Source organism: Micropterus salmoides, unplaced genomic scaffold (genome assembly GCF_014851395.1).
Source record: "Micropterus salmoides isolate LMB-PRFRI ecotype aquatic unplaced genomic scaffold, ASM1485139v1 Ms_hic_scaffold_6, whole genome shotgun sequence".
In the NCBI taxonomy this organism is placed as follows: Eukaryota; Metazoa; Chordata; class Actinopteri; order Centrarchiformes; family Centrarchidae; genus Micropterus; species Micropterus salmoides.
Genome location: NW_024044348.1, coordinates 15,819,216 through 15,845,155, shown reverse-complemented (window position 1 = coordinate 15,845,155; position 25,940 = coordinate 15,819,216). Strand labels below are relative to the sequence as shown.

Below are 25,940 nucleotides of genomic sequence, written 5' to 3'. Positions count from 1 at the left end.
ACCTTGTGTTGTTATGATAAATTAGCTGCACATAATGTAAAGCACAGTGAATGACTCACAGGCACACAAGACAGGGTGATTATGGTTGTTATTTTTGAGGACAGGGGCATACATCTCTGCAGTGCAGGTGAGAGTGGGTTGGGATTAGGAAGAATACATTATCCGTGGGTGTGTTAGGGTCTAGCATCAATCATTGTCTATCAGATCAGTTCCTCTCTTTCCTGTTAAAAAGCAGAGCTTTCCGCTACATGGTGCGCCGTCAGTTTTGCAATGGAGAGTTAAGGCTGGATTCTCCCAAGAGAAAACAGATGTCCTTGTCTGCGAGTTGCAATGCAATACAATACATGGCACCTCAAATATGCCGCCAAGGGCAGACGATGTCCCATTTTAACTTGAATTCATTTCAGTTTCTGAAGACATTGAAATCCCTGTCATTATGTTTTCCATGTGGAAAGATGTGCACCAACATTTTTTTTTGGAAGACATTGTATCCCCTACTGTGTCTTCGCCACAAAAAACAACAGCATTGGTCTTTTTTCAAATACTTGAAATGAGACATTTACATTTTCCTGACAAGCAGTGAGAAGGCAGGGTGGGTGGATGGTCTGACAGTCAACAGTGGTTTCTTTTTCCCACTAAGGTGATTTTCTCTAAGCTTAACCAAGGAGTTTTGTTGCCTAAACTTAACAAAATCTTAATCACATGGATGGCAGATCAGGAAATGTTTATGTGAGGTTGTTTGCCAGAAAAATGAAAACTTCCGTTAAGATTTTATAAATCACATTTAGGTAAATGATAACTTGATTATATTTCAACATTGCAATGAAATGTGTGTAAAGCACTTCTTTAGAAACCTGAATTTTAAAACAATGCAATAATGATTACTATTATTAACTATTATTTGACCTCCTGAATGTTAAATGACAGAGACCTATGACACTACCAGCTGACTATCATGCTTTGGGCTCCACAGACAGCACATCTCCTGTGGTTCACAATGATAGGCCCATGTAGCATGCACTCTTCTGCATCCACCCCGTCACACAGGCCACTGATGTGTGGCAGGAGTGATGAATGTGGGAAAAGGCCGCCTCTCTTGTTAAAGACCTTCCATGCTAGAAGAGCTGAGACTTGTTGGTTTTGATACAGATCAGGAAAGGATTACTACCTAAGGAAACTAGCAGACTATGTAGGCTAGCCTAGTCACAGCCATCCAAACCACTTACGTTCATCTTTCTGTGTGTGGTCTTCTCTGTGCGTGCTTGTTAATAAAGCCCATTTTCTGGCCAATATTTTGTCTTCTTTATTGGTTTATTGGTCTCCTCTTTTTGATGAGGTTGTCAAACAATGTTGACGTCCTTGCACTTGGATTGGATCCAACAATTTGTTAGCAGAGCTTCAGCGATGCTGCAGTCACGCAGTGCAAAGGAGGAGACACAAGACGCTTGAACACAATGACTGCATTAGAAATAGAGTATATCTGTCATGATTTCATCTTTAAAAACATGTTCTAGATAACATTTAACGTCAAGCTAATTGGTTTTGTAAGGGTTAATATGTCATCTTGCTTCGCAAACAAATAATAATGAATTGGTCATTTTGGTAGTACTGGAGAACTGCTGTATGTCAAAGTAATAATAAGCAGAAGAAGGTCCGCATTCATTGGATCTTATTGAAAGATCAAACAAAAACTTCCTTCCTCCTCCTCTCCTTCTTATTTCATTATTATGCCTAAGCCATGCAGTTTTGCTCCAGTCCTCTCATATAATTTACCATCGTCCTTTATTTAAAAGTCCCTCCTGGTTCATGCCATCATTCAGCAAGTCTTAAAAAAATCAGTCCAGTCTTATCCACACCAGAGGCAATCACAAATCAGTGTTCTCTTTGGATGATTTAGTTCTTTTATCGCGCTGCCTGCGGCTTGGTACGCTGGCAGCAAGATCACATCATAGGTTTGGGTACAGAGGACCAGAACCGGTAAGAAATGTAAGAAACATGCTGTTTTGATTCTGCATATTAATTCCTGAAAGTTACATTTGGATAGTTGTACAGAAGAAGTATTTAGATCTTTTACTTAAGTAAAAATATCAATATACCAATAGAAGGATAGAATTACTCCATTACAAGTAAACATTCTGCAGTCAAAATCTTACATATGTACAAGTACCCAAGTATTATTGGATAAATGCCATAATGCGCTCATTGTTACATCATTGTATATTATACTATTTAATTATTATTGTAGGTGTGGTAACATTTAAGCTGTATTTCAATGTTAGCCAGCTGCATACATATTGTAGTTTAATTTACTATGTAAGAATGCACTGTATTTTAGATGTTGTACTTGTGGACCTACTGAGCTCCCATCTACTTCTAGTAACAAATGTGTCAACATATGCATTATAACGTGTTCGTTAGGCAGAATCCCCCAGAAATGAAGTCCCAACAGAAACATTTTAGGGAAGGAAGTAGGTAGATATATCTCAAGTGTAGTTAACCACTATATTTATCATGAAGTCAAGTCAGGGACAGAGCAAGAAACTGAATGTAATTGAGGGCAAATCTTGTACTGTTGTTGGTATTGTCAATCCTTTGCCTGCCTTCAGAGCCTGTTTAACATACAGTACCAGTTATTTCTATCATGTAGGTTCTCTGCAGATAATATAAAGCAAAAAGCCTCTTATTAAAGCATGTCAGTGATTTGTCCTTTCACTGAAATGTCAGAAATGTCAACATGTGCCTGGCTCTCCAATGACTACTGCATACCAGTGTGAGAATCTTCATGTAGACTAGATGTTACAAAATTTAATGTTTTTAATTCATGCGTCAGAACCCTAGCTTATCCCAGTGGATGATAGCAGTGTCTACAACTTTAGCAATCGACTTTGGGCCACAATAGCATGGTATGGTGCCTTTGTCTACTTATACTAGTATTTTCATCTTTTTTGTGTAAAATATTTGGCAAAATATGTATGTGATAACAGTCCTTGATTACAATTTATTGGATACAAATTATGTTTCAACCAATTTACATTTCTGCAGAAGAAGCTGGCATGGATATCCACTCATCCTTTATTTACAGAGCCAGATGGTACGTTTGGACACCACCAAGCTTCTTTTAATACAACAGATGCTGAATTGCAAAATTTCTCTGTTTTGGCTAGCTGGCTGTGTGCCATTGTGTCTAAAAGCCCATTATACAAGGCAAAAATGTGACCCCCCCCCTCTGCTGCTATCAGAGAGCATCAAGTACAGCCAAAGTTATTTCTTTGAGAAAAGAGAATGGGCTCCTCTATTCAGTCTGTCAGCTCTCTGCATAAAAGTCTTCTACACTCAACCTTTCTCCCAGAGATTTCAGCAGAGATTCACTTAGCTGTCAGAAAACAATTGCTCTTTGTAAAAGGCAGTGGCTGGTGCAACTTTAATTTTAAATTTGTTTTAAATGAGCTGCCACCGTGTGATTGATGGGCTCTGAGAAATTTGCCTCCCGTTCCTCAATATCCTACAACAGAGGGCTTTAATTACGAGCCCCTTGTATTGATGCTGTCAGTTCCAGTGTGATATGCATCATGTATGTGGGGAGAATGGATTTTACCACCTGGTCGCTCCGTACAGTATCATTGCACACAATGTCATCAGTTGAAAATGCATTGTCATCAAAGTAGAGTGATATTGCCTGAGGATGAAGGCCTTTAGTATTCATGTATTCACCTATTGGTTTACTCTCACTTGTAGTTTAAAGTGAATTTGATTTTGATTGATGAATAACCATGCATGAACTGACCTACCATTTAATCAATATCCATGCTACGTACGTATGTCTATTTTTCCTGCACAACTCTGTGCATCCCCAGAAAAAAAAATTAAAGCAAATTTGGCTAGCCTTCAAATGTCAAAGTTGAGTATGTTTGTTTGTATCCATTCACTTTGACAGTTTTGAAATGCCAATATATGTAATAACACATGAATTAAACAGCTTCAGTTACCCTTTACCTTAGGGTAAAATGTGCTCCCATTCCTGTGATTTTCCCTCCGGTAGCTAGTTCTAACTGCCAATAGTCGCTATTGTGCAGACTTTAAAGGCAGAATTAAAATGGCAAAGAAGAAAAATGTGAATCCTTTTTATGCTGTGGCCCTCAACATGTTAGAAACAAAGTCAGTCACACAAACAAACAAGGTAACACCGCGTCCATTCAGAAGTCCTCACTGATGTAAGCAGGGAAAAATGGTCCAATTTATTCTGACATCTGACTGTAATTTACACCTAACTCAGAGCATGTGTTAACAGATCATTTAGGCTTTTGTTGTTGAAAGTTAACATTGCACAGGTTATAGGCCGGCCTCAGGTTACTGTATGCCAACCTTTTTTTAATGAAATGAATAGGGGATTGAAAAAAGTGTCAGATTATTGTAGATGCTATTTTTGTGTTTGTTTAATGTGTAATTAGGGACTCAGAGGGACATGAGATTAAGGGGAGAATCACTTTCCTAGTCCATCAGCTGGTGAAAAGTTTCAGAGCCGGGTGTGATTGCACTGCTCCCACTGGAAGAACCTGAAACATTCCCAGAATCAGTTTGGGAGAACACACTGGTCTCTACTCCTGTGGCCTTTAACTTTCCTCTGCATTGCTGTTTTGCACTTTATTGGAAAGTCAGGATAACTTTTTGGTTTGTGAAAGGATATGATGTTCACTGCCTCTGTGATCCCCTGTCAGAGGTTGTTCTTCTGTGAGGCAGTAGTGCCTCTGCTGCTGCTGGGTAGTTGGATTTTTTAGCCAGCTCTGATTGCCTTAAATGCTGCATTACTGAAGCTTTTAATTTTTCACTCTAGTAAATGTCATGATGGTCCTCTTGATTATAAATGTGGGTGTTCGCCGCTGACTAATATGACGTTTCTCATCCAGTGTCATTAGGATATGTCAACTCCTGATGATTAAGGTCCTGTTTTCATGCTTTCCATTAATGAATGATTGGGATTCATCAACATCAACACCGATATGATTGAAAAGATATTTTTCTAAATGTTTAATAAATCGGTTTTGAATCAGGGTGTTCTTATGTGCATTTAATGAATGAGACTCTGTTTATTGTTACTTTATCTTATGGTTTATGTTTTTGTCCATGAATACTCAAAGAGTAAACTGAAATACTGAGACTGAGTAGTTTTAGTTTAGTTTTAGTTTTAATACATTAAGTGTGTTTCAGAAAATCACAACGTTCAGTAATGGAATAACCTGTATTATTTATAATAATTTTGTTTTGTGTAACTGTCCATTACACTGTCCAGCTGTCCAGCAATTTTGCCCATTTAAAAGTAATTTTACATTATGAGGCTTTTCTCCCTTTAGCGATAGTGCTGTGTTTTATACTTGTGCTTTAAAATGTTAATAGTTTTTAATCCCAAAATGAAACCAATGAGCCCTAGAGAAATATTTGTTCCGTGACCCCAAAAGCATGGGGTCACAGTCCAATGCAGTTCATCATAGACAGCTTGGCTAAATATTAAGAAAACACTGTTGTTTGGCTACAGCTTAAATATGTGTCCATGGAGAGAGAAAAAGTCACACAGCCAATAATGCTTGCAATTGTGTGCCAGTAATGATTCCCATTTGCCATTTTCTTTCATGTATATTCTTATTTAATACTGAACCAAACCAAATGAGAAACACAATCTTGGGGGCAGAATTTACACAACATTGGCAAAAAAAATTATAAATTAGTATAGTTTGTAAACAAAAGTCCATCACAGTATCAACTAAAAATGCTGTTGCTCAACCTAACACGAAATATTGATTGCATGAAAATCATTTATTGCAAACAAAATTATTTCACCCACTTGTTTTGAGGATAGAATTAAAATAGAGCCTTACTGTTTCATATACAGAATTGATATTGTTGATCATTGTTTGGTTTCCCTTAACACTCAAGGAAGTATCCACAAATAGAGGGGAGAGACAGAAACAAACAATTTTTAAGAATTGTTTGTCCACTCTTGCACTCTATTCTGGATAACAAACAGGATAAACAATATTATCATAATTGGCTGACAACATGTCTGTTTCTTCAGTACACAGTGCACATAGAGCAAACGTGTACTGGGGGTCATTGATGAAATAAGTACATAATAAAATTTTGAATGGACTCTTTCTGTTTTATAAAAGAAAAATTATTGGTATAAATGGTTATCAATTGTACTGTAAATGCCTTTATCATCATGACTCATGTTTATTATATAAATGTTATCAGTGATCAAGTAATTACAGCATTTAGTGGTCCTTAACAAATTGTTGTAAATACAGAAAAAATAAGTTATTGTTTCATAGTTAACTGTATAAAAATTACAGATTTATTAAAGTTGGTTATTATAAATTGTTTCTACTTAATATTTGTTCATCGCATTAAATTTTTTAAACTTTTATTACAAACTTAGAAATGGAAAAAGATAAAGATAAGGACAGGATGGAAAAAGTCATTACAATCTAAGCATCTGAGGGATATTGTAAAATTTTTTACACACATGCCCTTGTACATATTGTGTGTTGTCAGCAATCTCAATCAAAGGTAAACATCGGTTGTTGGTGTCAGTCCCTTACAAGTAAAGAGAAAGTGCTTTTTGTAGACTACCAATTTCTCCCCAGAAGGCCACAATGTCACACAATGTATGTCACAAAGATCTTTAATGTATTATTTATATATGTATTTACTGGAACGTTGTTTTCAGTATTCGAGAGGATGTCTTCATATTAACCAATATTAAAAGAACTGTACTTTGTTCATGTTCAGCTCGGGTAAAATAACACTGAACATAACAGTGGATGAAATGTGACACCCTTGTCTTCAACCTGGAATATGAAACACTAACTATGTCTGTAAGATGATCTGGATCATAGGAGCTGACAAGGTCAGAGACAATTTAACCAGCACAATTTACTGGTCAGCCTTGAAGGTGACTAGTAAATTCTCAGTTACACACACATACACACACACACACACACCTTTCCGATGTTGGGTCGGGGGGCTGACGTGGCTGACAACTTCATAAAATGATTGGCCAGCTGTACAGTGGTGAGAAAAGAGCCAGGGTCTGAACTTCTCTCTCTTACTCTCTTTTTATTTTAAATTCCTGACACAACTATTCACTTTTAATGTGAACAGCCGATTGCAACACTATGAATCCCCTCCAGGAGAGTTTGTCTGAAAAAGTAGCTCTCTTATCCCCATTTAAACTATATTGTGTCACTCCATCTCCATGACTGCCAGCTTTTCACTCAGACTTAGACTGTGGCCATTCAGAACAATTCTCGATATTCAACATGGTCGGACAACACATCATATGAACGTACTTCTGTTCAAGCACAACCCGACCCTGAGAGTCTACAGCCATGCTAACAGCTCTTTGATGGTGTAATTAGGCACAGAAGTGCTTTGAGCTAAATAGTAACGTCATCAGGCTAAAATGTGAAAATGGCTCACAGTGACAATGCTAACATGCTGATGTTTAGCTGGTATAACTTTTCACCATGTTCACCATCTTAATTTAGAGTGTTAGCATGCTAACATTTGTTAATTAGCACTAAACACAAACTGCAACTGAGGCTAATGAGCATGTCATTAGTATTTGGTATTCTTAAAGTATTCTTAAATCAAAGAATTGAATAAATAAAATGTTTTACCTGATGATTGTGCTAGAAAAGTCAGACAATCTGCAAATTTATTAGTACATCTTATTCAGTACATCTTCTGGGTACCATGAATGCCTATACCAAATTCCATTGCTATTTATCCAATAGACTAAAAGATATAAATATCCATGCTAAGCTTTGTGCAATAACCACCCTCTGGCCATTCAAGACTGTTGGACTATTAATTGAAATCTAGTCTTAATTAACCATACTAAGAATTAGAGATTCCATTGTTTGAGCCAATAAAAATGAGTGGCTGAGTTTTCAAACAGTGTGAAGTAATATTAATGGGTGAATGCAGGTTTTTTTTATGTAGATAAAGTGTCATTATCAGAGCAACAGAAAGGTCACCTTTATTAATCATAATAATTATTTACAGTAATTAGGCCAGATACCAAAGGAGCACTGCTCTCAGAGAAAATTGATTCTTCACGCCCAGAATTACTTCAAGGGTACTAATACGTTGTATATTTTGTATGCAGTATGAAAATTACAAAGTCCAACTTCAATTATGACTGGTACTAATGTGGCTGTTCACTTTACCACAGTTTTTATATTGATTGTTAGGCTTTTTATTCATTATGCTTTCCCCTTGAAAAAAAACCCTAAGGGTGGCAAGATGAATAATAATAATGCAGCAGCTTTATATAACAAACTTTTTTGTGAACTTAAAGATACTGTTTGTTACATAACTAAGACACTACATACAAATGAATCAATACAACAAAAAGAAAGGTTGTTAGTAGACACATTTTAAGAAACTCTATAAAAGAGACTACATAGCCTGAAGACTTTGATAAGGTTGTTTTATACTCTGTTAGAAATACTGTACATTCACTTGTTTTTCAACCTAAATCAACCTAAAAATATATATATCTATAGATTTACAAAATCATGTCCTGTTCAAAATCTCATAAAAATGGTTAGATTGCTAAACTCACAAGTGCAGTCTTTATCTCTCACTGCTGAGAACAAATGGGGGAAATTTGAACCTTTGAGCAAATTGATGTTTAAGTTAAGAGGAAATACATATGAGGAGACGAAGCTTTTTTATGTCTAAATTAGTTTATTTTTTATGTTATTTAAACTAAACATCCCAAAATAAGTAATAATACCATATCAGTTTTACCTTTTTAAAAAATAAATAAAAATTTGTGTGTGAGTATCATGTATTTTCTTTTTTTAAATGTAGTCTGTATATTTCTATTTTTGTTTTTAATTTAATAAATCATGTTTTATGAAAAAATTTAAAGCCATCACAACATATGCAGTAAGAATCTATTTGAAGGTAAACATTATGCATCACTTGAACTTGAACAAGTTCATTCTGTACAATACATTTTCATAAAATCTATAGGAAGTTGCAGTTTTAACATGAATTTTCAGACATCCCCTTCACTCCCACTGCTTTTTGGACATGGTTTTATTTTTCTTAATCTTAAGATGAGACAGGTTTGGTTGTGCTGTACAAAATATTCCACAATTCATATAGTGCAATATGTATTGTATTTGTAATAGAAATAAAAGTTTGTTCAATAAGCAGACAATTTAATATTTTTGCAACCTTGTGAAGCCTTTTCCAACTGTTTTGTACATCCTTCATTACTTGAGAGATTTGGATGTGGTATGATTCCTAAATGGACTGTGTCAGGAAGCATACACCCATGTATAGACATGTTTCTAAATATTAAGACCATGAAGGCCGGATAGCTGACAGTTATCCAAGGTCAATAACTCTCAATGATAATTCCTTGGCCAAATATGTATTCTGGCCAGCAGAGAGCTATTCACTCTTCATGAGTTGGCAAGCAGTAGTTGCTGTGTGAAACTATCAGTACAGTCTGCATTCCAGGTAACACGCCTTGAAATCACATAAAAACTAAACAGTTGCCCAAGAGAAGGGTGGGAATTATTTCAGTATACTTGCTCTTTAGTTTAACAAATCTTGAGTTTAGATCATGTAACTTTGGTCAATTAATAAACTGATTTGCACTCACAATTATGGGCACCTGAAATTATGTCATAAGAAACCTTTTTAAAGCATAGGCTATAGTTTGTTAAATATAGTAATTTCTCCATTGAGAGTTTCCAACATTAATTCAACCAGAACTGTTTTTCAAACACACACAGATTTTATAAACAGCAAATGAAAAGTGTGAGTTGCTGCAGAGTAGAGGGTAACACAGGAATGGATTTTCAGTCTTGTCCCGTCACATAAATTATCTTGCCCCGTCCCAATCCCGGGATAATGACTCTCATCCTATCCAGTTCCCAATAAAAAAAAATAGTTTATCCATATTAGAACTGCGTATTTATATAAAAAAACTGATCTATGATTCCTGTCCCCGCCCGATGCCATTGACTTTTTTTCCTCTCCTGTCTCAGCCCTGTGATGAATAGTGAAATTGACTCCCATCCCAGAGGAATACCTTGACCCACCCAAGATTCCCGAAAAAATGTCAGCCTCTGTTGCAGAGATCTTTGATGATGCTGTGTGGATGAAAAATCTTGGCTGGTTTTTAGTCGAACAGAGTCCACAAATGCCTAAATAACAGAAGGCCATTTAATGTCATTTTGATTTGAAAATCAATAACCACACTCCATATAATCATAGTAATGAATGTCATCATGCGGTTATCGCCACTGGCCTATTCCTGCTTAGAGGTAAAACATTTGTGTAGTCCAGATCCACATGTTATTTTATCTTATTATTAAGTATTAGTCTTTCAGTCAGTATAAGGAACAGATTGCAGGAGTATATATGTTAATATATTTTCCACTCCTTTCATTCATTAAATTTCAAAATGTGAAAGCAAAAATGATCATGTGATGATTAAGGTGGATTCCCTAGGTTTGCCACAGCCTTCTTAGGACCCTGCAAGGTTAGGTAGCCTGAAGATCAGCAGCTTGGCAGAAACAATGGGTCATCATTTGCATTCTCAAATAAAACATGTAGTCAAATGTAGAAGAAAACATCTCAACTCTTGAGTCGTTTCACACATAGCTACAGTAAATAATATCAATAATATTGTGTTGCTTTTGTTTATAATGTGTATTACATATTCTCCGTTATCTGAATGGGAACACAAATACAATATTGCATGCACAATACACAGGGGCTTACGTGTCCTTGATTTAGGTCTAATTGGAAAAATTTAATGAATAAGGCCCTGCAGGCTCTTAATATTTAAACAAATGTAGGTTTAATGGCAGGTCACTCAGGTGCAAAGAAACTAGAATGAGTGACTAGGGACTAGTCATTGTTTTAGGTGAGGACATGGTGTACCATTTCAGTCGAAAGAAAGGAGGACTGGCTAAACAAGCCGCAAAAAAGGCGAGGAATACAAAGGGATTCCAGAGCAGTTTAGCATGAGCTATAACTCCCACCAATCTTGGACGTGGTGGGCAAGCAAACCTCTGGTAACATTAGCATGTAGAGCCAGAGGATATGCAGATATAATATATTACAGTAAGCTTCTTGGGCACTGAAACTGGTGATTTAGCACACTTTGCAGAACAGTGGATTATCATGCAGGGTTCAGGATTTTGGATTTGAGATGTCAGACTGTTCAGAGTTTGACTCTTCAACCCAGCTGCAGTACGAGTGTTTGGATTAACATAGCAGTTCATTTAAACGTTGTCTTTTCCATCAAGATCTGAGTGTACACTATGCCAAAATATAGTGTGATATTTTTGAATGATGCACACAGTCAAGAATGTGGATCAGGATATGATAGTTGTCTGAATTGTCCATCTATTTACATGTTGTGTTTTTGAAAATCTTATTGATAGGGTTTTTATTAAGTGTGTGACTTAGTCAGGCAGGAATAAGTCTAATATTTTTCAATTCTGCTAACCTGTATAACAAACAAAATATTAAAGGATTTTAATATAAAATGGAACAATTTAATATAAATTCATTTTGTTGTTTTTAATCATGTAAATGAATAAACTGATGTTTTACCCTTTAAATATTTTTAAATATTAAATAGAACTAGTATTTCAAATGCCCTCAACTTAAACTCAGTCAAAATTAAATATGAAATTAAATACCCATAAAATGTTAATCTTAAAACTCCATCTGAGATTCTAATGTTTGCATTTTTTATGTTTCTTGTTTTTAATTTGTCAAACATTTCTTACTTTTTCCCCCCTTGACTACATACAGCACAGCCATTTTTCACTATAAACAAAATAGACTGCATGTGAACCGATTCATCATGATTCAACGTGCCTTATGGTCTAGCCATATGATCACAGGAGGGAAATGAATTGTTAAAGTAGATATGGCCACCATGCAAGGGTGAGACTGATATAATTTACAATGCAAAGAAATGTCAGCCAGCCAGAATACCCAACCAGAAGCAGAGCTCCTGTGTGGTTTATTAGCAAGCACATCATGTGAAATGTTTGTTTACAAAGAAGGGAGGAGGAATATTTGACATTTGTGCATGGAGAGATACGTTATGATCTTCCCAACATTTACGCCTGTGCACACAGGAACATGGGATCCTATTAGTGAGGCTTCGCTGAGATTCCCCTGTTAATGCTGCCTATTTTTCTTTATGAGTTAATGCTCAAGAGATCAGGTGCTCACATGGAAGAAAGCCACTAGAGCAGATTACAAAGAAACAATAATAATAATTTCTGTGAATGTTAAATTTGAATTGTATCGTTGCACTTGTGCATTTTGATGTCTGTGTTTGAAGTAATTTCCATCCATCCATTATCTTCCGTTTTTCCGGGGTCGGTTCGCAGTGGCAGCAGGCTAAGCAGGATATTCCAGATACCTCTCGCCAGCAACACTTTGCAGCTATTCCTGGGGGATCCCAGGCCAGATGAGATATGCAATCCCTCCAGCGAGTTCTGGGTCTTTCCCCTGGGGTCCCCTCAGAACTGAAGCTGAAGTACATTTTTTGTTAAGAAATCAGCATATATATATTTTGACTAATGTACTTATTGCATCAAAATTGCAGTGTCTAAAAAGAAGAAATAAAATATTTTTAGTACGTGTGTTGATTTATGTAGGGGATGCTAAAGTCATAGGATTATTTGTTGATCTGATTTTTCAGTTTGGTTATTTGCCATTACATCCGGATGCATGAACTAGCTAACGCTAGCTAGAGCCCCATTTTGTATAATGTGGGACAAATACAACACTGGGTGTGCAGGAGCTGCCGATGACTCAGCAGGTTTTGAAAAAACAGCTCTGTCCCAGTATCCACACTTGTGGTCTTGAGGACTTAAATGCGTGTTCACATGACGGCAAGTGTGTCTAATGTGAAAAAAAATACCAACACAAAGTAAACTTAACTGAAACTTGTTCCCCACTTTCCTACCCTTCGTGTCCCAGTGAGCTTTGATAAACGTCCACATGTCTGTGGTCTTAATGGGCTCTTAGGCACTGTGGCAATTACCTGAAATATGTCACACATAACTACTGGCAAGTACTACATGTGTGTTAAGCTAACTAGCTTCCACGAGTCCAGTGGATAGTCATTAGCCTTGCTTGCTCGCTTTTACTATCAGAGAGTAATACGAGCAACAGCACAAATGTCCTCACAGAGGCTAAAATTAAAACCCTAACGATACATAGTGAAACATGTGGGTTTGTTGAAAAGAGTAAGAAATGGTTTGTAACAACGTTCATAAGCTTTACAGTCTGAGGTTTCACAGTCAGTAGCGCACCGCCACAGAAGTTTACAGCATGTCTTCTACTGTAGCTATGCCGAATCTTGAATGTCAGTCAGCTGTTGCCATGGGAAAAAGCCAACCCAGGGGCTTTAAGGTTAGACACTGTTTGCAGTAATATGTCTAAAAATGGTTTTATCCTCTTTTTAAAATATAAAAATATCCTTGAGAAGAAGAATTAAAAGTTCTGTTCGGCTTTAAGGAATGTTAAAACATAGGTGTTATAAAGTTTTTTATTTTTGAATGATGTTCAAAAGTGTTACACAGTGTGATGTGTGTATACTAAATCAATGGCATATATAGTAATAGAAATAAAATAGTATGTGCTTCTCTCACGGTGACATTTTGTTTCTTATGCTCCTCAGATTATTCGAAGCAAATGAATGTACTGTAACATAATATTCAATTATAGGCTCGTAGCCCAGCTGCCTTGCTGGACAAATAAATTGTTTCAGTGAAAAAGTAATACATTTGGGAATAATGGTGAGTTCTCAGGATGATAATGTATACTAGTGTCTGTGTCTAAAACTTATGAATATTATGTTACAGTATGCAATCAGAACCTGTACATTAATCATTCATAGTCCTTGTGGCCCATTCTTTCTACTATTCAATTATTAATGCCTTGGCCTGACTTTCTTCACATAATCAAGTACCTATTGTTGGCTGCTATACATTGCTCCTGTGTATGCAGACAGAGCCATAAAATGATGCATTCAAGAACAACAACCGTACTCAGACTAGATTATTACTTGCTCTAATGCTTTTGAAGCTTTTTGTCTGGTTTATATTGTAAGTAAAGACATCAGATACTGTAGATATCTGCATATTGACCCACTTGTCTTTTCTGTCTCTCCCTCCTCTCCCCAAACCATCAATCCATCTAGAGTTTTTCTTGGAGCTGCTGGACAATTCTGAGAAGTCTCTCAACAGTATGTTCACACGGACGTACGGGAAGCTGTATATGCAGAACTCGGAGGTGTTCCAGGACCTGTTTACTGAGCTAAAGCGCTACTATACGGGGGGCAACGTCAACCTGGAGGAGATGCTGAATGACTTCTGGTCCAGGCTGCTGGAGCGGATGTTCCAGTTACTCAACTCCCAGTACCACTTCACAGACGACTACCTGGAGTGCGTCAGTAAATACACAGATCAGCTAAAGCCCTTTGGAGATGTGCCCAGGAAACTGAAGGCCCAGGTCACCAGGGCCTTCATCGCTGCACGGACATTTGTACAGGGGCTAATGGTGGGTCGGGAGGTCGCCAACAGGGTCGCCAAGGTGAGTGTGATTCTCTTCTCATAGCTGTTTTGACTGTGTGTTGTTCGGCTGTTAAGTGATTGTGTGCTGTTGAACACTGGTGTATGTTGCTTTGAGATGACGTAATAAACCTTGCAAATATCTAATAAGATTTTAACTGCATGCAATCTGAAATTATTATGTTTCTTCTGTAACACTGGGTTGTTTTCATGAATCCATTAATGACTGTAGTCCAAAGTGTGTGATTATTCTAACTGGTGGAATACTCTTAAACATTCTTATACATATAAGTCTTTGAAATCTCTTCTGTGGACTTTACATCATACTTTAGAGTTAGATTGCATCTGAATTATTTATTAAAAGCCCAGAAATCAAGAAAAAAAGTATTTTCATTCCACATGAAGATTTTTTGTATGCACTTGATCTCGGTGAGACCAGTGTGAATATTTTTATACGATGGTGGAGTACACAGTACACTGTACACTGCATGCTCCACATTTCAATCACCCGCAGAGAGGAAAGCTTTGCTGTAGAGGGAAGATTAAAGCGCATTTTCTCCATGTGTTTCTCACTGATCGGATTTTATTACTTTTTCAACAATGTGTGTTAGGAAAATTAGTGACATTTTCCATACTGACAGAAAATTTGATGATGTATGATGATATGTCTTTGCTGGTGTTGTTTATGGTTTAGTCTGAGAAATTGGTTGATTAAATTCTGAAAAATAAATATGTTTTTAGAGCGCTGGAGATTAGAAATGTGTTTTTAAAAGCTTAGTGGATATGTTTTCTAATTCCATGTTAAACATAAAAAGTTACGCAACAGTTTTTCATGGACGTCTGAACTGTGAAAATTATATAACCAAAGCTGTTTGCTGTTTGTGGTACATTGCATAGATCCGCTGTATAAAATAGATGCGAACACTGGCAGAAAAGATAAGATCAGACTGATAAACATTCAAATTTGATTGTTAAAAAACATATAACATCAAAGTTTAATACAGAATGGGTTTTTCTAGAAAACTCAAACTGTGCACATAACAGTGTAAGATAAGGGCTTAAAAAAATGTTTTCAAAATTAAAATTAGGATTATAAAGTCTTTGTTTTCTCCCTGTAGTTATGCTATATCCATCATCCACATGTATTTGTGGAAAATTTATAATTTTGTTGGTTCACAATTTAAAGTTTACATACCACAATTTAAAGCCTGCTGGGACATTTTTGAGCAAGGAATAAATAATAAAACAATAATAGAAGAAAATACTCACTACATACTTTCTTAAACACTATAGGCCTATAGCCATGGATTTGTCTTTAAAAATAGAAACTAGAATTAGGTATATTGTAATAGTTATTCATCTATTAAATTCATTCAATCGCTAATAATTTGAAAGACAGTTTCAGTCTGTCAAGTTGCTGACTCTTTTTAAAATCAATATTCTTAACCTAAAATTAGACACAAATTATATAAAACTGTTTTTTTCACAAGTTCACTTTTAAAATTGTTTTCAGAGGTCAGCAGTGATAAAAGTCCTTTTTATCTGCTTTTTAGCTCCAAGGTTGCTGTCCCTTTCAGTGGAACAGACAAATTTTCAGAAGAGGGACGAAAAAAGAAAGTACGAGTGAAAGTGAGAGGGCAAAAAAATAAATGAGATGTGCTCAGTTTGAGAAGGAACTTAAATCATTCTTATGTTGGAGGCTAAACCAACTCCCTGCGTTGAGCACTGGCCTTTTACAGAGACAGAGGCAGATCACAGAACTGGGTAAATTGTTAGCACAACTGTATGCATTGTATTATATCACAACTTTGGTATATGACCACATATAACTACTTTGTTATGAAAAACTATACAGTCTACCACTAGGGCTACAACTAATGATTGTTTTCATTATTGATTTATCTGCTCATTATTTTCCTGATTAATGGTCTTTAAATGTCAAAATGTAGTAAAGACTCCAAGGTGTGTCCAAAACCCCCAAATTTTTAATGTACATCACAAAGAAAAGGAGCAAATCTATTATCAAAATAGTTGCAGATAAGTTCTTTTCGATCGATTCCTGAACATAAATGGTTAAGTTAGGTAAAATTATCCAGTTAGTGTTACATATTTTACTCTATTTAGTTTATTTAACACAGAAAATTAAAACGTGAGGTGTGAGTAAATTTATCACAAACTCTGAATAGAGTTTAACTCTTGTGTTTACTACAATTTTACGGTGAACATACAAACATGTGACTCAACTTAGACTCTTACTTTTTATAGAAATGTAATTTAAAGAAAACCACATGTGGCTACTGTTAATCATGTAAACTACATATTCAGAATGTTGACTGTTTTTAGAAAATCGGTAGTCATTTTTGATGACAATGTAATGAATGAGACGCTCTGATTGGTTGAGCTTATTGCAATGTTCAAGTTGTTTCCAAAGACGAATGTATATTTAATGCAGATAACGCACATTGAAAGGTAAAACTCCGTTGATGGCTTCATTCTAAAATCCCCAAATTGTCTTTACATACAAGAAAAGGCTACATTCAAGTAATCTACTGTTATAATTTCTTATAATTCTCATTAGACCAGATACTAAACCATTATGCATTATCACCCTCCTCCTGGCCCCACTCTACTTCCATAATTACAGCGGATTGTGGGAATTTACACTACGATAGTATGTACATTTCAAAGTGGTGTATCCTCTCCGCTGTACCCCGCTGCCATATATATATATATATACACAGTGAGGAAAATAAGTATTTGAACACCCTGCTATTTTGCAAGTTCTCCCACTTAGAAATCATGGAGGGGTCTGAAATTGTCATCGTAGGTGCATGTCCACTGTGAGAGACATAATCTAAAAAAAAAAAAATCCAGAAATCACAATCTATGATTTTTTTAACTATTTATTTGTATGATACAGCTGCAAATAAGTATTTGAACACCTGAGAAAATCAATGTTAATATTTGGTACAGTAGCCTTTGTTTGCAATTACAGAGGTCAAACGTTTCCTGTAGTTTGCACACACTGCAGGAGGGATTTTGGCCCACTCCTCCACACAGATCTTCTCTAGATCAGTCAGGTTTCTGGGCTGTCGCTGAGAAACACGGAGTTTGAGCTCCCTCCAAAGATTCTCTATTGGGTTTAGGTCTGGAGACTGGCTAGGCCACGCCAGAACCTTGATATGCTTCTTACAGAGCCACTCCTTGGTTATCCTGGCTGTGTGCTTCGGGTCATTGTCATGTTGGAAGACCCGGCCTCGACCCATCTTCAATGCTCTAACTGAGGGAAGGAGGTTGTTCCCCAAAATCTCGCAATACATGGCCCCGGTCATCCTCTCCTTAATACAGTGCAGTCGCCCTGTCCCATGTGCAGAAAAACACCCCCAAAGCATGATGCTACCACCCCCATGCTTCACAGTAGGGATGGTGTTCTTGGGATGGTACTCATCATTCTTCTTCCTCCAAACACGGTTAGTGGAATTATGACCAAAAAGTTCTATTTTGGTCTCATCTGACCACATGACTTTCTCCAATGACTCCTCTGGATCATCCAAATGGTCATTGGCAAACTGAAGACAGGCCTTGACATGTGCTGGTTTAAGCAGGGGAACCTTCCGTGCCATGCGTGATTTCAAACCATGACGTCTTAGTGTATTACCAACAGTAACCTTGGAAACGGTGGTCCCAGCTGTTTTCAGATCATTGACCAGCTCCTCCCGTGTAGTTCTGGGCTGATTTTTCACCTTTCTTAGGATCATTGAGACCCCACGAGGTGAGATCTTTCATGGAGCCCCAGTCCGAGGGAGATTGACAGTCATGTTTAGCTTCTTCCATTTTCTAATGATTGCTCCAACAGTGGACCTTTTTTCTGCTTGGCAATTTCCCCGTAGCCCTTTCCAGCCTTGTGGAGGTGTACAATTTTGTCTCTAGTGTCTTTGGACAGCTCTTTGGTCTTGGCCATGTTGGTAGTTGGATTCTTACTGATTGTATGGGGTGGACAGGTGTCTTTATGCAGCTAACGACCTCAAACAGGTGAACATTTTGAAGGCAGACTAACACGTCTTTGAGAGTCAGAATTCTAGCTGATAGACAGGTGTTCAGATACTTATTTGCAGCTGTATCATACAAATAAATAGTTTAAAAAATCATAGATTGTGATTTCTGGATATTTTTTTTTTAGATTATGTCTCTCACAGTGGACATGCACCTACGATGACGATTTCAGACCCCTCCATGATTTCTAAGTGGGAGAACTTGCAAAATAGCAGGGTGTTCAAATACTTATTTTCCTCACTGTATATATATATATATATATACACCTCTGACATTTCATTCATCTTAAATTGTTTGTAATTGTCTTTTAGTTTGCCACTGAGCTAGCTTTCCACCAGGCCTCGTAGGCATTGCATATTTCAGATGAAGAGTTAAAATGAGCACTGCTATACATCTGTCCCAGGCCTAAAAGGCACCCTCGCTCTGGATCAAATCCCATATTCCTTGCTTCCTCATCAATTATGAAGTGGAGCCAGGAAACAGCGTGGCATTGCTGAAGGCTGTCTGGCTGGGGAACAACCATAGAACTTGAGGTGAAAAGTTGCTTGACATGACAAATCACCTTGACCCAAGAATCACCCTCCATACTTGCTGCTTTCAGTGACAAAAAGCCACTGCATCTTTTTACAACACAATCTCAGAGTGCATACCAATTTTTCACTTCTTAGGTGTAAAGACAGCAGTATATATAAGGCACTTTCAGTTCAATTTAAAATCCATAAGCTCAAAGGACATATATATATGTGTGTGTGCATCACTGTGTACTTTAATTAGTATCCTGTAGTTGTAGTTAATTAGCAGTGGTGGGAGACAAGCTTAGATACTTAAGTAAAAGTACTAATATGATGATTTAAAACCATTTCAAGTGAAAGTCCATCCATTAAAATTGTACTTAAGAAAAAGTGAAGTAAAAGTAAAACGTATTTACAGCCAAATGTACATATTATAAAAAGTAATTGCATCAATCAATTGTCCATGACCGTGGATGGATTTTTCATCAATTTATTTAGAAAATAAACTAGTAGATTAATTGATAATGAAAATAATTGTTTGTTGCAGCTCATTGTGTCATATAATTTACAATATTGCATTATTATTCCCGATGCATTAATGTTTACACAGAATTTAAATGTCTAGTTGACAAAACAATCTCACCCCCAAGTCCAGCTTAGTTGTTCTCGGGCATTAAAAGTTATTTTACAGTATTCCTTAGCAGATGGGGTATGCTCAGTTATCATGGAATTATTTTAAATTTCCTTTTTTTTCTGAGCACTTTAAGGATTTCTTGTCCATGTTGACTTCAGAGTTGACATTGAAAAATTTATTGTTGACCTTGGACCGCTTGAACTTCTTTCTTGACCTTTCACTGCTGCCAGTTTTATGTACATTGTGCCTTTTTGGGTAGTTTATATTATAGCAATGCGTCATATCGTGTAAACTCATCATGTGCAATAGATGAGAATAAAATAAGTAATAATAAATAAAAATAAATGAAAAATAAGTAGGAAAATAGCAAATGTATGTAGCGTAAGTAAGGAGCCTTTAAGTAGCATAAAACTACTCAAATAAAGTACAACAACCTCAAATCTTCTAGTACAAGCAGAAATGTACTTACAGTAGTTACTTTGCACCACTGACAATTATGGTCTAAAATTAATGGCAGTCATTGTCAATTGTGCATAATTCTTGTTTGAGCACTTTCAGTGTAGTTTGGCAATTTAATGATATTTTATCTGATTAATCATACATAAGCCTTCTTTGGACTCTACATTAATCAAAAGCTTCTCAGTTCCTCTTATTCTTTCAGTACAAGTGAGCTGTGTTGGAGAAGTTTAAATGAGAAAATACCTACTGGTCTATGAGAAGCATTAGAACATTGTCTCGTCTCTGCCGTGGGTCCGTAGTCCAATTTATATGTTACGTGTTACATACTGCATATGGACCCTGGTGAGTGGCTCTAACTAGCCACTGGTAAGGCTCTTACTCAAATAACCGAATCAGTCGTTAAATTCATAAAAGCAAAGGCCTTTTCATATAAAATGGCTCCTTTCAACCATCTGTCTGTTCAATTTTCCATGTTACTTTAACACAGGATGATGTACTGATGATGATGAGCCATACATAATTACTGGTAACAGACAGCTCTGTATGCAGTGAAGTCAGAACAGGGGAGATATTACTCTATAAAATGGGATTGCACTCGACTTGCACTGAGCAGTTTCCTGAACCTCGATCCTGGATTAAGTGCAGAATCTCTGTGGATTACAGTTTATGATGACCATTAAGAGTTTTATCCTGGGGGGTACTTAAAACACAGTCCAGCCACATTAAGACCTGTTCAGAGAAGATTGCTGGGATTTGGACCTTTTGAGAGCTTTAAAGTTCAGGCATTTAGAGCACTTACCACTCACGCTGCATACTCATGGGAAGCTGGCCTTGTCCATGTCGCATATTTAGTCGTGATGATAGAAGGAAGTAAGGTATTTTGTACTGGGGATTTGTTTTTCCTGATGGCTTATACTGTCATGTTGATCTCATTATGCACTCATTTCCTACCACGAACTGTCAGATGATTTCACATTAAGCTCCAAGGCAGTCTCTACACAACATTTACCTTAGATTAATGTTCTGCCAGATTACAGAGTCTTTGCTGACATGAGAAAAATATTAGGATCAGTTTCATGCAGTTTCCATAGTTTTTCTTTGGTGTCTTTTTTCTTTTCTACTCACTGCTGTATATCAGTTTAGCCTTGTCACTCACAGTCAAGGCAAGACAGTGAAGTCCATTTAACACCCGATAGTGAAAGTTCAGTGTGAAGAGTGTCATTCTGAGTCAGAAGTCACAAAAAATAAATGGGACTAAAGTAGTTTTTGGCAGTTAGTATACAAATCAAACAGCGACCTTGAATGTCAAATAAACTTCACAAAGAGAAAAAAAAAAGTTTATTTTAATGATGTACTACTAGTTTTTTCCCCCCCAACATTTTTTTGTAGCTAGAATCTTTTTTTGCAGCGTCCATCAAAAGCACTTAATAATAATGATATTAATAATATAATATTAAACTAAACATAATACCATAGCAGGTAGCAGAGTGAACCTTGAACTTTTTGAGACTTTTAAAAACAAAAGTTTTATTAGCACGCTGTAGTGGTCACATTCAGCCAGTAATTTATGGTTTGTAGCTTTTAGCTGTTAGCGTCCTAGTTACTAGGGGTCTGACGATACACTTAGCTCACTCATTCTTAAGAAATATTTAATGATGAAATATGTGACTGGAAAAAATTGTCTTTTATTTGACTGGAAGTCACAAAATGCAGAACTATGCAGGTGCATTTTGAAATGTTTCTCACATATTGTTCTGTTGCCCTTTATTGTTTCCACCGGGTAACCAAAATGCTGCCATACAAACATTTTAAAAGTGGCGGGGTCAGTTTCTGTGCTAATTTTACTCTAACACTCCGTCATGCTGATATCGTGAGAGCTTTGTCACGTTTTAATATCGCAAGATCTCTTCGCACGGGATCTCATCACGCCCCTACTAGTCACCACATCAAATTAAAATAATTAGCAATGTAGCTGCTATACTTATCAGGGCAAAGCACATTATTGAGATGTTCCATTGGATTTTTCTAATCAGCAGCTATTTGAATATTTTTGGGTTTTGGACTCTTGGTCCGTATTGTCTTTATAGTGTTCTTGCACTCTAAAAAGTCTTATGGACAAGTGTGTTGGATCATAAACATGACTGTTAAAGAAACAAAAAAATTACTCACTCACTTTATTTATGAAGTTTGGTCCTCAGACCTTCATCTGGTAAAATTCATGATGATGATTTAACAAAACAAGGAATTTGATCATCACCAAGGACTCAAATTGGGTTGGACACTCTTCACTATTTTATTTATTTACATTTTATTGACAATAGCGTTGATCAGTTAATGGAAAAAAAAAACAACCTGGCGGATGAATTAATAAAAAAAATCAATAACTACTACTACTACTAAACTAATTAAATTCTGAAATGTGTCATTCTGCATAATTAGAACATATATTTTATTTTTATGCTAATACATTTGTTCTTTTCCTTAATTAATTTTTTGAATATCACTTGTAAGTAAGTATTTCTACACTATTGCATTGCTACTTTTACTTAGGTAAAAGATCTGAGTATTTCTTCCACCACTGTAGGTTCATATAACTAAGTCACACCAATAAGGCGCCCATAAGCTCTTTGACACAGCAAAGAAATGCCAATTGAATCAGTTCTAGTTATTCTGTTCAAATTATCTCACTACTACTATTTCAGTACCAGAAATACATGTGAACTACATGTGTCTCAAGTAGTTGTCTGTCTGTATTTGTGATGAATATGTTGCACAACCAGTTAGTGGACAAGAAAGATTTGAGAGCAGATTCTGCTCAGGGCAGATTAAGTGACCTCCTCCATAAGAGAGTATGGTCTATCCATGTTTCTCAGCCGAGGCCCACTTCTACAGATGCACCGGACAAACTTCTCTCTCTCTCCCCCTCTTGCTCTCTCTCTGTCTTCTTCTCTTTTGCTGGCGCACAGCTCACACAGCTTGCTGGGGATAAGGCCTCAGCCACAGTGCTGTGATGGCAGATGGCAACTGGCTCAAAAGGGTTGGCACGTCATCGGGAAATGTGCTGCACCAAAGATGTCCTTTTTAATTAAAAGATTTTGATCTGTGGTGAACTGCAGAATGTCGGGAAAAAATGAGAGACAGCATGTGGTCTGAAATACAAGGACATGATATGAAGGATAATAAAGAAATATACTGTATACTCCTCTCTACAGTATATGCTCTTCCACTTTATACTGAAAACTCTAAAAGACTCAGTCAGCCGGATACTGAGTGGGAGGACATTTAGAACAAAATGGAAAAGGATGGATTCTTGACAAAAACTGAAGAAAATATCAAATGTTCAAGAAGAAAATGCCCCTTATGCACCTGTGTTATTGAACAACTAGTGAAAATATTTCACATCAGTTGACTGTGCCAACCTAAATCAAAGCTTAGGACTACTTTTCTTCACCTTGACTTAAAGTGTGTGGCACCACATCTTTATTTAACGTGCACTTAGAGAAGGTTGTCAGCACCGATGTTGTGACATTTGTTCAGAGGTTTCTTGGCAGCCACAAGAGGCCTGTTTGCCCCTGACATTCAGGCTGGGCTGCAGACCTTCAGAGTCAGATGGACACAGGGTGAGTGCTGTACTTTAATCCAGGAGGCACTATGGCAGATGGATAACGATATAGTGTATGCAAGTCTTGTAGGCCACTGGAGATGGTGAATGGCTCACGGTACATTGTGTTTAGACATCGCGCAGCATGGGTTTGGCTTTTAACATGTTTGCACTTGTCTTGGTAAATTAAAGAAACAGTCCCAACTGCTGCTATAGACATGCCACATAACATGGTACATGTCAGGGTAGATCAACGGGCGATCCCATGCCTCACCAAAGACAGACACTTGAGCTGACTCGTGTGGGTTGCAGTGGGTCACAGTGGCCCGCCGAGTACCACTGTGTTGTGTCATGGAGGCACAGCTGCTCACATGTGGATTATTCTGTCAATCTTAGACATTCATTGATTTGACAGCAACTGATTTTAGTGCAGCCTCTCTGGAATTGTCTTTGGCTCCTTCTTACATTTAACATGGTGAGTGGAGGGAGACTCTAAAGTTCACAGAGAAGCACAGAAAGGAGAAGTGATTAGTGAAAGTACAAGTGCTACAGACCATGTTTTATTATCAACGACACTTCATAGTGCATACATACTTCAGTGTGCCATGTGGTACTGTATGTACTAAGGGATTAATATATACCTCCAATTTACATCAAAAAGACACAACTAACTTGCGTTATCATTCAGTACCATAACGTATAGTTGTATCAACATGTGTTTTTAGTCAACAACGGACTGTCAAATCAAATAATATTTCAGTCAGTTTTCACATCAAACTGGAGGGATAATAAATAATAACTACTCTAATAATAAATTCAAAATTTAAGTAAACTAAAATAAAGTGCCTTATTTTTAGAAAAAATGAAAAAAAGTGTAGCTTGAAGTGATGAAGTGTAGTCTTAACCAATTTTATAAGAAACACTCAACACATCTTAACTGAATAGCTGTAATGCCTCATCTTCTCTTTCATTCCCTCTTACAGAGCTACCACTCCTACATTCTGTTGTTCAGTGAGAAACGTGAGCTCTAGTTTGTCCTGCCAGCTAGCATCGGAGATCTATGAGATATTCTGGTGTTGAACGGCCCATGGGAGGAATGTACATGTATAAATCTGTACCTTCTTGATTAAAAGCCATGTGAAATCTCTTTTCCCTTTCGTCTCCTCAATTCGTGTGTCCAAAACGTGTCTGGTGAATCTCGCGGACTCGACTCGCAAGCATCGGAATGCACAGATTTGATTGGCTGAGCAGCGTCACATGAGACAATTGAAGCACATGCGATTGGTCTGTGAGTTTCCTGGGCTGCTAAACCAGTACAGTAAATGCTAGAAAAGCTGCCCGGGTTAAAATAGAAACGCTCCGTCACGAGGTAGTAAGTCTCAATAATAAATCGGCTGTAGGTCGGCGGTTCGGAGAGGACAGCGGCTGGGTCCGGATCCGGACCGCGGTCCGCCTATTAGTGACCTCTGGTCTAAAATATAGTGCTGGTTTCCGATTATTTGAATAACGGTCTATTCTAAATGTATTGTGTCTGTTGTGGAAATTTGTATTCTGCTGGTAGAATAAACAGAGAACTACAACACATATACAGCTTGTCCAGAGACCTGCTGCCTAGGGTAGCTTCGGGCGTCTGGCCCCGAGCAAATGCATTATCATTTACATAGTCTAGGTTTCTGTGTTTTGGGGCTCCAGGCTTTGAATTAACATTCAAGGAGAGGAGAGGAACCGCACGAGAGGAAAAAAACACTCACAGCTCTGACCTAAACCCTTCATATATGAACAGAGTAATAGGTTAAGGAAAAAAAAAAATATATATATATATATATATATATATTAGGGCTGTCCCCGACTAAGGATTTTCATAGTTGAATCAGAATCGTCAAGTCCTGCCTATAGTCGACTGATAGCCGAATCATGTGTGCTTTTGTGCACGGCGATTGCGAGCCGAAGCTAAACTGATGCTTATTGTTGACCATTTTTTCTCTCTCGCCTGCCAGTCACCGGTCTTGTGCAGAGTTTTGCGTGCATGGCGTGCTGCTGACAACTGCATG

General features: G+C 37.1%; 1 protein-coding gene across 3 annotated transcripts in view; it reads left to right on the top strand.

Annotated features, from left to right (window-relative positions):
* The window catches only part of gpc6a (glypican 6a), a 285,802-nt gene that overhangs the window by 190,419 nt on the left and 69,443 nt on the right, over window positions 1–25,940 (top strand). For all 3 annotated transcript variants that reach the window (XM_038701532.1, XM_038701530.1, XM_038701531.1), the window contains exon 3: window positions 14,261–14,652. In XM_038701532.1, coding sequence (XP_038557460.1) covers window positions 14,261–14,652 — 392 coding nt within the window. The remainder of the gene's footprint in view (window positions 1–14,260; window positions 14,653–25,940) is intronic.